General features: G+C 42.4%; 1 protein-coding gene across 1 annotated transcript in view; it reads right to left on the bottom strand.

Moving 5' to 3' along the window:
* Positions 1 to 14444, bottom strand: part of LOC306710996 (MAM domain-containing glycosylphosphatidylinositol anchor protein 2) — a gene marked incomplete at its 3' end in the record, with an annotated part of 152364 nt that overhangs the window by 51399 nt on the left and 86521 nt on the right. Inside the window, exons 7-8 of the mRNA XM_079179762.1 lie at positions 7184 to 7275; positions 6849 to 7086 (exon numbers count right to left, since the gene is read on the bottom strand). Coding sequence (XP_079035888.1) covers positions 6849 to 7086; positions 7184 to 7275 — 330 coding nt within the window. The remainder of the gene's footprint in view (positions 1 to 6848; positions 7087 to 7183; positions 7276 to 14444) is intronic.

Below are 14444 nucleotides of genomic sequence, written 5' to 3'. Positions count from 1 at the left end.
CTCCCCGTGCCATCGTGGAAACGCAAACAGGCACGCATGCACATTGCTCATCTCTGTCTCTCTTGCTCACTCTGTACCTCATCCTTCCCCCTGCTCTCTCGTTCCAAATGAACACCCTGCCTCTGTGTGCGAGACTGACCACTGAGATGCTCAGTGTGGCAGAGAGCCCGCTACTGGTCTTCACTGTGCTCTCATTGTGCAAAAGCCAAACCAAATGCCAGCGCTGCCCGCAGGGCACGCCCGCTGTGCGCGTATGCTTCTATAGTGTGCGCTTATGTGGTTGTTAGTCTCTGCTTGTGCATGTGCGTAGCTGAGTGTTGCTCCTCTCGCCCACGGGTGACCCCATGCTGTGATCCTTTCCCCAGTCCCCTCAATGGGATGCTTGTCATTGTTGCCGTTGTCGGGTATAACACGTCTATAAGTGTGTGTGTGCTTGTGTACTTTGTGGGGCTAAATTGGGACTGGACCTCCTTGTTTGGCCTCAGTAGCGCTGCACATCTCTAGGGCCTCAGCTGGAATGATCCTCTAAGTGTAGAGACTGATTGCTGCAGCCTCTCAGCAGGATCCAGCAGAGCAGACACACAAGCCGACTGCAAAAAAAACGGGAAAAAATATCTGGCACTTTGCATTTTCTTACAGCGGCGGGAGGCAGAGTGGTGCATACGGACGTCTTCGAGAATAAACAACATTCCCGTTGCCCCGTTTTTTTTTTCTTCGGGTAACTGCGGTGATATAACTCTCCGTCACCATGGCAACACAGCGCTCTCTACAAACTGCAAGTCCGTCAGAGTGTGTGTATGTACATGTGAGAGTGTGTCTTTTAGACAGCTTGGGGCCAATGAGTTGGTCACAATGTGACAGGACTCTCTGCTCCTCTGAGTCCTGGACCTCTGGGGACCGAGAGAGGAGTTCCCAAGGGACCACGGTGCACATGTTTGTGAAATCCGTGTGCGGGGCGGAGCTGCATCGAGTCGCTGGAGTGTAATAAATATCCACAGATGTGTTGAAATTGGCTAAGTGGATTGATAGACTGCAGTGACACACAGCTGACCAATGTGTGTGTGTGTGTTTGGGCTCTATGCCATCCTGCTGATATCTTACAACTTACCTTGTGATCAATCACACAACCCTCACATTAATTCATGTGGAGATTTCAAAACCAAAGCACCAGCACCAGCACTTTGCCTGCTGCTAAGTAGTAAGCAACTCCCAGGAAGGACCAGAGTTTATGTACATTGCTCAAGGGGCATTGACAGTAGTTAATGAGGGAGGGGAGAGAGGGTTTTCTATGCATGTTCCCCTCAGGTTTTTCCCAACTGGACAGGGAGGTGATTTCCCAGATGGCCACCTCCATAAAGCATGACTTTAGGTGGTGCAGTTGGGGCTAAACAATGTGCCAAGTTATCTAGTCCTATTCACATATTTTATGGACTAAAGTGAAAACTGGTGACAGCATAGTCTACCTACAGTTGTAACCACTACACTTCTGCCATGAATGTTTTTTTTTACACTGTTCTGCAGCAACATCCCAGATGTGCTGACATATGCTGCCAGGTGGTTATATGTCCATCCTTGTAGAAGTGGCATGACCATGGCATCTACTGTTGTCATATGGCAGATTTCACAGGACAGCATCCCAGCTTTGAGACAGCTGTTAGGCCCCTTCATCCCAGTTCACAGCTCACCGGGCCGGTTTCTGGACCTCTGTTGGCTTGTTGGTCCAATGCTGGGATTTACTGCTCTCAGATGTTATTATTTGAGCTCAGTTCACAGTAACCATCCTAATTGTGTATCTTAAGAGTTTCAACTTCAGGTTTTAAGGTTAAGCACTTAGGCTTTCATTGATTTCAATGAATGGACCGGACCATCTTTTTATTGTACAGGGTTTGCATTCCCTCTATGTTTCAGTTTTATTAGTACAAACATAATATGCCACCTAACTGACGCTTCGCTACCCTGAACAGTAATTGTCCAATCCGAGTTTAGGGACCACAACTAGACACAACCGAAGTAACTAAAGGGGCGGGGCTTAGCAAATGGTCAATAGAAAACAAGATGAACTCTTAGCACTTGTTGTACCAATTGAAAATGGATCTTTCAACAAAGCAAAAAGCAGACACATTGCAAAAGTACGATACACTGCTCACAGTATTTTTACAGGATATTACAAGATATTGTGTCATATTTTTCAGTGTTTTTTCAGACGATTGTTGGACCGGCTGCATTTCCTCCTGTCCAAACAATAAAAACCAATGACTAGTAATAACAATGCAATGAAAGAAAATGGACATTTGTCCAACATCAACAAAAGACCGACATTCTATGAAAACTCGACATGTCCAAACAAAAGCAGCGAACAAGTTGTTTCCACCCACAGATACCAAACAGCAGTTGAACCTTTGCACCCTGTAGGTGAGTCAGGACGCAGACCAGGTTTCTCTTTATCGGGGTCAGTGAATTTGCTGCTGAAACAAGCACATTAGCCAGCGGTCTGCCCCTCCTTAGAGTCACATGTGGCGCGGTCACTCAGATGATGGCATCTCATGACGAATCAGAGTCAAACAGACAATAGGACGGTTGAAAGGAGGATAGACTGAGACGAGCGGGCCTGCTGCAAGCTCTGGATGACTCAAACTAATTTCGCAAGAAAAAAAAAAGAGCTGTACTTTGTGTTTATTAAACCAGCTCATTTTTTAATCAACTGAGCACTTAATTGATTTGCTTAATTCATTAACTGCAGTGATTCTTTAGATTGACGGAAACACTGGGTGGTGCCAGAGTTTCAGGTGTGAGCGGGATGCTAATTGGGGAACTCATCACGGAAGAAAGAGAGAGGTGACTTTCAATCCTAATACTTACTTTGTGATTATCAACCAGACTGAGGATGAGCTACTGCCGTGTGCTGATGCTTTGATGTACAAACAGAGACTATTCTTGCCGCAGTAATGTCGTTTTCTTGAATAAAGGCGGTGGAATCCAGTGTTTGTAGTAATTATAACACAGAGTGCAATAAGCAGATATCAGCTTTAAATGTCAACAATCCACCCGTAATAACTCTTCATGCTATTAAAATTTATCTCGAAGATGGTCCCAATGGTGGTTCCAATCTGAAGCCAAATGCCATTTCAGAGCCAGAGCCATAGAATGGCAATAATTGCATCATCTCACAATAATCCAGCAAGACGCACCAACTAAACACACATTTAACATGCAGACTAATGAGAGGAATAATCAGCTGTTAGAAGTTTATGGGATGTTTTATGTTTTACACTAATGCTCGTAACTCTTTTCAGCTGTTCCTGTGTCTTGCGGTTCTTAATCCTGACAGTATCCAAAGGGGAGGTCTGTGTCCTCGTTTGCAGACCACGCTCATAAATAAGTATTAGCCTCGCAGTCTCTGGGAGCTCCGACGAGAAAAGAAGATGCTTATTCCATGAGTGCGTCATGATAGTAAATATTAGCGCTGTTTTTGCAAAAGGGAGAAATCACGAAGGGCTGTTGAAATCTGTATTCATCAAAAGTTGAAAGAATGAAACATAGAAAATATTCTCTTTTATAAAGGCTTGCTGTGGGCTGGGGCTAAATCCGGGTTTGGAATCTGGAACTGGAGCCAATGCTCGAACAGTCAGCAAGCTCCAAAGTGTTCAGACGAGAGACACTTTAGGCCCAATCTCCTTCCAACCACTTTACCAGCACGAAACCCTGGCAGACCTGCAGTGTAATCTCCTCTAAATGCTTTTATTAAGACTTCTAATTGAGACTCGGGCTTTCTTCCTTCAGGAGAAAAGGCAGAGGAACAAAAACTAGGCTTATACACCTCAAAACAGGCTGCAGGGGAATGGCAAGGCGGAGGCATAAGGAGCTTTAGTCAGGGGCCTGAATAAAGACACTGGGGGCCCATGGGGTGGAGGGCTCATGGAGAGAATGGGCCCGACAACAGTGAGCAGACTGGAGATTTGGGCTCTTGAGATCGATTCAGAAAATATGAAAGAAATATGCCTGTGTTCAAAGAAAAACACACATTATATATCGAGTGGCGCCATCTTGATTCATGGCAACCAGTGAACGGAAGTGACCATATTTGGACTAAGGAGGACTGACGTAGGGACGCCGTATACGTCTCTAGTAGTGCATGACTGACTTCCTTTTGCAACCACAAGAGTCGCCCCCTGATGGCCAGTAGAGAGAATGCAATTTTAGGCACTTTTGCATTGGCTTCACTCCTCAGAACCGGAGGTTGCCTGATACAGATATGCAATGATGATTGCTGGGTAACATGTATGTTGATGTTGTCCAAAGTCTCTATTTCATAACGTGACGAGATGATATACTGTCGCTAGTTTAGCTGCAAAATCTGTCAAGACCGACAAGCTGAGCCCTTCAAAATAAAAGCAAGAGTAAGTAACTAGGCCCCCGACATAATCATGCGCACTGGGGCCCGTCGTAACCACCTTACGCTACGCTTTAGTAGACAACAATGTGCCCCTCGGTTGAAGACACTTCTCTGGTTCATGGCTTCAATCCGACTGACAACATCACACGCATTCTCCAGGGGAAAAGCCCAGCCACATTCAGCTAATGCGGCAGGAATTGTTACCGGCAGAAGCAAAATTCAACACAATATTTCCTACGACAGGAACCGCTTTATGACAGTGCAACCATTTCATAATATTTCATACCCGCACGTCTGACTGGAACAATGAAAGCTTAAAAAGTAATCACAGCGAAGCCTTAAGGAAACCTTTCATTCCATATGATCACAATAGAGTCAGTCATTTCCTCGGTTATTTCCTCAGTCAGACAGCAGCACATTTATTTTTTTTTTACACATTAAAGGGTCTGTGTTAATGCATTGCCATCACCCAGACACTCCAAAAGAAAAGACTGCACTACTTAAAAGATAATGAGGAAACAATCTTGGCAGGTGCGATTGATCGCACTGTTTTATAGCTCAGGGATTATCAAAGGATTATCTAACAATAATTATGCACCCAAGGTTGACACACTGCTTTCATGTTCACGCTGTGATTGGTAGCGAGGTGTGTGTATGCGATAGACATTGACTGGTAAGGGTGCAGCGGGAATGTGAAAATGTGGAAATAAAGCTCGCTATGAACCCAATCACAAGTCGCAAAATATCACACAACTTTAAAGTCACTTATCAGTACCGAAACACACGCCAGGAAAGTCAAAGCAAACAGATATCTCCTCAGCCAGCGGCAACACCAACACATGGGAGTCCCCCACATGGAAAATCTGAAAAAGTGGGATGACTGAGTAAGCGGTAAGCAGGAGACTCCTCACACAGACTCCTCACACCCCTCTATGAGCGATGAAGTAATGCCCGTTGACACCGGAGCATTACCGCACATTTGCTGCACACTGATTGACCTCACACGGGAGATTACAGACAAAAAAAAAAACACCACTCCTGTCCCATTACGCTTGTCATAACTTTGTCTCTGTCACTGCGTTTCACCATTATTGCAGAGCCTGCAGGAAGTGAGTAAGCACAAAACGCATTGTTAACTGTACTCAGTGTGCTATGTCGCAATCTTCGAAAAATGAAGGCTCTCTTTTGTTGCCTGTGAAGCTCTTCCGGGCATCTTTCTTTTTAAAGTCTGACAGGGAGATGGTTGATTGATGTTGAAATCTAAAACAATAGATAGAAAATGGATGTTTGACAGCAGATTTTGTCTTTTGATTACACTTTTAAAGCTTGAAAGATTTCAGTATAAAAGCACCTATGTATCTGAAAGACACGATGAACAGCTGCTGTAACGAGACTACTCAACATGCCAGGGTTGAAACTGGAACGATGCAGCTCAGTAGACAAGGTGGACTGGTATGTTGTGTTATTAACATGCTGTATACATGTATACAAACGTTAGTCGGAACAGTGGTGGAAGCAGTCAATTAGATGGGAAGACGATGGATGTTTAGTCTCTGATTAGTCGGACTGATGGAGTCAGCTTTGGTTCACAGGAGTCCAATTGAACTCTCATTGTTGGTGCTGTGATACGACTGTGTGTAAAAACTCGAAATGGCAGACGACAGTGAATATTCCTCAGGCTGGGACAGATTACTGGAGTTCATTCAGGCAGTGAGCAACAGTCTAAAGAAGACATACAAGCGTTCTTATCCTGTGGAGACGAAGGGCTTAAAGGGTCAGTTCACCCAAATCACACACAAAAATACCAGATAGTTTTGCCTTTATCTGCTTTAGTTCTGATAATAAGAAACGTGTCTGCATTGACACAATCACCAGAGATACATGGGAAAACATGATTTGGGTGAAGTGACCATTCAAAGGAAAATTCCCTTTTCTTATAACCTGGTCTTATTTCACATTTCTGCTACCATTCCTATCTGTTACAACTTACTAGCTGGAATACTATGTATCTAACTATATATAAATATCTATAAATGATTATTTGAACATGTTTTTAGCAATTATTTTCTACTTTTGAATTTACGTCACACAGATTTTAATAATACTGTACAGTACAATCACTTACCTAAAGGTATATTAGATAGTCCTTAGCTTTTACTTCCAAATAAATGTTTTATATAACCTGGCTGGACATGATTACAGTGAAATTACATCAAAACTGATTGGATTGATAGCAAAAACTACAAAAATAAGACTTAAGATTGTGTTTCCTTTAAAAAAGCCCCACAGTCTAAGAAACACTGCCCCAGTTTTTTTATTTCCTTGTCATTCTCAGTCTCTCGTGATCTTCAAGCATGAGTGTTTGACGAGCGTAGCTACGAGACGTCTGCGTGTCGAATGTGTTGGGGGGGAGGTGTGTAGATGCGTCACTGACACAAAGGGGTGTGAGGCTCACCAGTTGTGGAGGAGATGTTGACGTCAATGCTGATCTCAGGGATGCCCCCTCCCTTCAGCGCGGCCACGCAGGTGTACGTGCCGAAGTCGGTGAACTTGAGGTCTATGATGTCCAGGTTGGTGGTCCCGGGGGAGATGTCGGGGTCCGTCTGGGTGATGACCATTCGCTCTGAGCTCCGCAGGGCACGCCCGTTTTTCAGCCAGCTAAAGGTCAGCTCCTCTGGTGGGGTCGCCTCCACCTAGCACATTCAGCAACGTGGTTATTTGTGTTGCATTCATGAGTCTTTTTTTTAATGCAGACACGTGTGTGTGTTTACTCTGCCAGCGCAACTATACCTGACAAGATATCTTGACTTCGCGTCCAATCTGGATGTTGTCGTCGTTGTGGTAGGGGTCAGGGGTGATCCAGAATCGCCCCTTTTTCAGAGCTGTGAAGAAACAAACCATTTGATTAAAACTAGATTAAAATCTGCGACACTCTGTAGGTTATGGCTCTGCTTGTCATATTGAGGCGATTTGCAAGATGTAATCCCAAAGACAGGACTTTATGGATTTCTTTAAATAGATTTTTTTTTTACTTTGCTCAATGTCCACACTTGGGCTGTAAACGGTTGTTATGCATCTCCAGTGAATATGCAGTAAACCTGACTGCGTTACTCACCTGCTCAGCCTTTAATCACTTCACACATTGTCTAAATGCACAGAACGACCGGATCGTGTTACAGCTACGATGTGACCGATAGGATGGCATCGTGAGCAACACATCTGTCTTTGCTCATTTAGATGTGTCACTTCAGTATAGACGTCGTGGAGTCATAAAAGAGGTATTCAACCACAAGAGGAATAGTACACATGGATGTGACAACTGTAACTGTTCTTTTAAAAACAAAAACTGAAAGTTTGACTTTTGGTGGCGCAGCAGAGTCAAACAGAGAACTTAACAGATAAATCAGAATCCCATACTTGTTTTGAGGACCAAAGCTTTGAGTCAACATTAATATTGATAGCTGCGGACTGAAGAATCCTGCAGCATTCAAGCAGGTAAACACATACTCACTCACATGCAAACACACACACACACACACACTGTGAAATTGGAGCGATACCTCACAAAATCTCCACCATTTCTAATCCAATTTGGTTTGCAAACTCCATTTTCAAAGCATAGCTTCTCTGAACAGAAAAAAAGATGATTTCATTATAATGCATGCTGTATTGGTTCCAAACCCTGAGCCTGCTGTTTAATTTATCTCCTCAGCAAAAAAAAAAAAAAAAAAACATGTATGGAAATCACCATGGAAATCTTTTCATCTAGCAATTCTCGAGTGACATTATCATATTCAGTTTGGTAAAGGGAAAATGAAAACAAAACCTGCGTGTCAGATTTAAACACAGGAAATTGAATGTGCAAAACATTGTGATGCCTGCCAAGCTGCACATTGAGGGGAGAGACGAGTGACACACGCTTCCTTGACATGATCTTCCTCCTCGCGTTTGAAATCAGCGTCAGCAGGCAGACAATTTGATTTCTGACACGTGTCAGATACAAATAGTACAAATCATGTCAACACACACAAATTCTCACAAAAGCCGATGTGCATTTGCATCCATTCTTGTATCCCATATATTCTTATTCTCCGAAGCTCTAGCTATCAATCGTGCTGTGTATAATTCAATAGCACAAGCATGGAAAATGTGTCAATTAGCATAATATGGTAAACAGTGTATGTCTGTGACCTTTATGGATTATGGATGGAATATAATACAAGGCATTACCTACAACCCACGTTCGTCTCTGCATCACGGCGTACATCTACTACGCACACGCCGAGATTCGATTTCCTTAAAGCCGACCAACGCAGCACATAGTTAATGAGTCAATACCAACTCAGAGGTGGAAGCCATTAGGTGAGCATATCTGGAAGGAAACGCAGATCTTCCGTCAATCACGCACGTCATAAAGTGGAAACACCCGGAGACAGAGATGTACTTATATCTTGACAGTTTGAAAAGGTTTTTGCGTCTCAGCGACATCCTCAGCAGAGTTGGAAGCTGCTTCTTAAGAAAGCATTATCTCATCCACAAAACACACGCAGACACACACACACACATCTCATGAGCCATTGTGCTGTCACAGGTGACAGCGGATAAACATTTGAATTTACTGCTTTTCTCTCTTTACGTTCCTTCGTCTCAAGTGTATTCTCTCCGCTACAAGAACTGCGACACAACCAGGCATTTAATTAACAATCACCCTGGAAGGCCAGATTTAATCTTTGTTCGAGGAGTTGTCCGTCAGTCGCATGAATTTAGGTCGTTCTCTTCAGTTGCTTGTAGTCAGTTATTTCTGTTGTGAATAGCCAATGAGCCAAAGAAATAACTGTCAGTGCTCTGGAGGTAATGTAAGGCAGATTTTTTGTTTTCCACATCACTTATGGTCCGTCCTTGACAACATGCACTGTATGCAATGGTGAATGTGATTGCCTCTATACATCATCCCCTATTACAGAATGCTCGAGTGAGTAACTACTCTATATGTCGGTGATTGTTGGCCTACTTGAGAAAAAAACTGGTCAGCAGCTTCAGACTATCGCCTACTCTATTTAATGTTTGTTTTGCTGCCGTCGTTTTAGTTCTGTTGGATACATTGTATTTGCCTAAATAGAATTCAATATCTATAATTTAATTCTATAATCTCAATAGAATAATCATTTAACAACTACGTTACCTGCGTCACCCCAATTATCAGCTATCCACTCATCACCATGACTGATACATTTCAACTGGCATACGTTTACTCATTAGGTAGGTCACTGCTTTAGGTGAATATTAACCTTCGATGTATTTAACGACACACGCATGTTATCAGCAGAAAACACCAAGATGGGCTGCTGTGCAAACTTGGACCTTTGGGCCGAATTCAATTCTGTTGCTGCATAGATACACTTTACTGACCGCAGGATGTGATGAATCAGACTCTAAAGTGCCCCATCACAACGAGGGCCATCTGCACTTGATGTGATGAGGAGCTATTCACAAATCACTGATCGGGGCTTTAATCGTGAAACGTAAATTGTCTCTCAAACTGGAGAAACCTGTTACGTCAAGTGTTACATCATTTGCCCTTTTTTAAATTCCCTTTCTTACGAACCACTTCACATCCCTGAACTTTCACTGATGACTGGCTGGCCAAGTTGATACCACAGTGAAAAGGGTGGATGAGGAAAACAGGGCGCAGTCATTAGTTTATGTGCAGCATTCACTATAAGTTCTATGCCTTTCAGGGTTTTTTTCACAATAGCGTAGGAAAATGTCAGCTGGTACTAATTAACCTTAGAAAAGTCAGCCTTTCATTGCTCACATTTCTGAGTAACTGTCCATCGCTTTACTGCTAACTATTCAGATTGAAGGAACATAAATGAATACATGGACCTTCAGAGTGTAAACATTGCTGAATAGCTTACAGGGCTTCAAGCTTCAAGTGATATAAAGGATCTTGCTGCTGGCATTGGTTGGCTTTACATGTGAAGTGACGGTGTTGACTGATCTGGAATCCTAATCAAAATGGAGCTAAAACATAAAACTGAACAGAAGACTAAAACATAATAAAGCTTATTTTTTATCACAGCCAATGAGCGCATAATGAGTCCACAAAAATTGTCCCTCCGCTTGGAGAGTGAAATTACATACTTACATATATTGCCTTATCAATTAATAGAAGGCCGGTGGCCAGAAACAGAAGCGTGATATTGAGAGTGACTTCACTTTGGAGGAGCAGGTGAAGAGAGTTGTGCAGTAAGAAATGTCTCAAAAAACCTAGTTCTTTTTATTTCGTGCTCAATTCTCTCTGATTTAAAAGGTAAATAATACTTTTATTTCATCTCATCTAGGCTTTTGCAACTATCTCTATACATTACCTGCCTCAGTCAAAAATCAATCTCACATCTCCGGCTTGTTCAAAATGCTGCAGCTGTAAACCACTGTAACTGGCTCTAAACGTCTTAGCACACACTATGTATTTTCGTTGTATCTGTCTACCTGCTCTATAACTTTTTATTTCTATTTTTTGATGTTGCAGCTTTTGGGTTTAATTGTATTTTTCATCTTGAGATGAAATGATCTTTTTCGAGGGAGACCTGGCGAAGATAGCCACCGTTGATTACAATGTTTTTTATTTTTTTAAGTTATATACAAAAGGAATAATATTAATAATAGTATTATGTCAAAGGCCATGCACAGTAAACTAGGCCATTATCATATTCTTCATCTACTCATGATTAACAAGTTCTGGACTCATCAATGTCATAAGGGAAGAGCAGATAATAGTCCACACTGACCCGGCTGCCCAAGCTCCACTTTTTAATATCTATGATAATACCAGAATACCGAGGAGACCCGCTATATTATTACACTGATCAGAACATCTCCACCAAGCATCAGAGCTATACTATCAAATACATTTTCATTAAAAAATGAAAAAAACAGTGTCTGAAATCTGCAACCGACTCTTTCAAACTGTGTTTAATGGATTTAGGTTGTTTTGACAAACTCAAAGTGAGACTTACTCGAAGTCAATTTTGCTAAAAAAAATTGTCTACCGTGGTCGGTGCAAAGGTGCATTTAAACTCCTCAAACCACAGATAATCATTCATGATTCATTCCAGTTAAACCGGGAGTAAGAGTGTTAAATCTCGGTGCTCTTTTTTTCCCGTTCCCTACTTTTCCCACTCTTCCCCTCGCGATGACTCCCCTCGTTTCCGCACAGAGCTGCAGCGCACGCCAGAATGGCCGGTGCTGCATGTGCACTCATGCATATTTCAGAATCGGTACCCTCCCTGCCTTCTCCACATTCAAACCTCCTCTCCTGCAATTTTATCTGACCATAAATATTGAATAGCAGGTAGGTATTCTGTAAATCGACTACATTTGTGTACACGAGAGATAAGTGGGCATTACTTCACCTGGTTGCACCAAATTTAGCTGTGACTAAAACTGTGCCTGATCCCTTATGCATGGGAGACAATCTAAAACTAGAGGTATTTTAAAAGGGATTCTGGGGAGTGTGTGAGGTGAGAAGAGCAGAGTTGAGAGGCTTTGTCGGGTGATGATGTACTGTCACTCTTCCTTCCCCATTTCTAAATCACGGCAAAAAGTCATATGAATGTTTAACGAGGGTCTGCTCAGAAACAGAACTTTCCAATTTGCTCTGGAGGCAAACTGTGTCTCTGAATATTGTTTTACAATTTCCACAATATCATTATTATCTCACAAGAGTGTGTGTGTGTATAAGGTTGGAGTTAGTGAGTCTATATATACATGTGACACTGTATGTACTGTAGGGGAGACACACTCTTCGATACAATAGATAAATAAATACAATAAAAATAGCTTTTTCTGGAGTTTTTTTCTCTCAGATGATTCAACATGTAGCTAGATACACAATCCAAAACAAAAGCTTCGTAATGATACGATATCGTATGAAGCGACTCAAAGTCGATTCATCGCAAGTCGGTTATTCGCAATTTAAACTTTATATTTGAAGTGATACTAAAATATATAAATTATTTCTTCGAGTTTTAAACACTGAATACTCCAGAAAGTTACGTCTTCTGCCATGCCGACAGTGCAGCACAGGAAGTGATGCAGTAGCATTAGCAGCTAATCAGAGGCCTGGCTCGAAGTCTTGACCACGCTGAATGACAGTGGAGGAAGTGGAGATAGCACATGTTCAAACATAGTTTATCCATCTCTAAAGTTAGTTTGGTTTTGTAAAAGCTACTGTTTACACTGCTATTTAAAAAAAGTGCAGCATTTTAACTAACACAATGAGGTTTGACTCCATTTCATTTCAGGTGGTAGCCTACTGCTAATGCTAGCTTTACTCACTTAGTGATAACTGCTCCTCTTGTTAACTCAACTGTCAGTGCACAAGTCAACTTTTCACACACCCAGAAGGGTTTGTTGTGCCACAGGCGGATTTTATACTAGAATTGCGTGCTTTAAATGGCATGTTGATAACATTTCTATATAGTAGTTAACTACTATAGTAACTACCAGTTACTTACATCGATTTCTGATATGTATTGGTCAGTGTTTACACTGCTACAACTGAGCAAACTGCATCTGCAGATGTGTGGTTGTAAGCTCCTGTAAAGGTCAAGACTGAGATTTGATTCTAACCTTTAAGAAGTACTATGTAACATTTTTTTTAAGATGTCAGCTGTTGGTTAGGGAAAAAACATGGTAAGCTTAATAAAGATCATCTTCAGTGGTTGTACTCTGTGTTGAATAGAAAACTCTCACAGCACGATATCTTAACGACATACCAAGACTTGTTCGCAAAGCTGTTCTGGCAGTAGCTCCTTCATAAGTTGCACACCAAAGCAAGAAATCATCAGCAGAGTAAGCAAAATTTAAACACATATCTCAGGCACCGGTGTAGAAAATCAAGCCTTATTTAAAAAAACATTGGCAGTATCACAGCCACTGCGGCACAAAACACAAGTCAACCTGCGCACAAACAAATTCTACATGAATTATTGATGAATTTAGGAAGCTGGTTTCCTTTTATCATCATCAGAGTTTTCTGTCATTGAACCCTGGCTGTGACAACATGCCAAGGAGTAAAACATCCACTTCAGGGACACTTACAGGAGCTACTTTCTTCATGGTAATATCAGGCGAAGAGATGGAGCCTACATTTGAATTACATGTCTCCTGCATCCTATTTCGCCTCGAAGATTGCATGCGGTTCATCGGTTATACAGTTCATATTCAAGGCATTTTCTTGGATCATTACCAAACAAATTACAGTGGTCTCTCTTTTTCTTTTTTTTCTACTGCAAACTGAAGTGCTTTTCCCTGCAGCGAGCCTGTATGATTCTCCATAGCTTTAATAGCCTGTGAGAATAATGGGTGGCCTGAACATGAAAAGCGCAGATAATCACACAAAGAAAAAAGCCCTGGTTGAGGCCTCCTTCTACAGAAGGCTCATGTCACACGGCAGGATTACAATACCACCTCGGGGGAGCTTCTTAGCAGGGCAAAAGTACACACAGCCCTGACATACTGATTATGACATACACGTATGTAGGCACAAAATGACAAAGACACAATGGCTTCACTTATGCACAGACACAAACGCTGCAACACTGCAGGAGAAATTACGTTTGAATGTGCCCCCACTCTTTCCAGAGCACTTCCCCCGCCATTCTCTGGGGATGCGAAGAAAAACGTGTGTCTCACTCCGTTCCCACTCTGAATCATTATCCTCCTCTCTACTCATCAGTTCATCTCATTTTTCAGCCGCTCCTGTCCGCCCGTCTCTCAGCAGGCGTCATCCTGGGCTCTCCATTCACTCTTGCGGCGAATATCAGCATGTGGAGCTGAACTCATCTCTCAGAGCCAGATGGATGCCTCTCTAACTGCCACTCTCCTCTGCCTCCTCTCATCCGCTCAAGGTTAACCAAAAAAAAGAGGACAACGGGCATTAGCATGGCTCAAAACACAAGGCATTCACATGCGCTTGCAAACAAACACACACTGGCACCGCCATCCAAAACACCTTTCATTTTCCTATTATCGCATGTATCCTCAC

Source organism: Pholis gunnellus (genome assembly GCF_910591455.1).
Source record: "Pholis gunnellus genome assembly, chromosome: 19".
NCBI lineage: Eukaryota > Metazoa > Chordata > Actinopteri > Perciformes > Pholidae > Pholis > Pholis gunnellus.
This window is presented reverse-complemented; position numbering and strand designations above follow the sequence as displayed.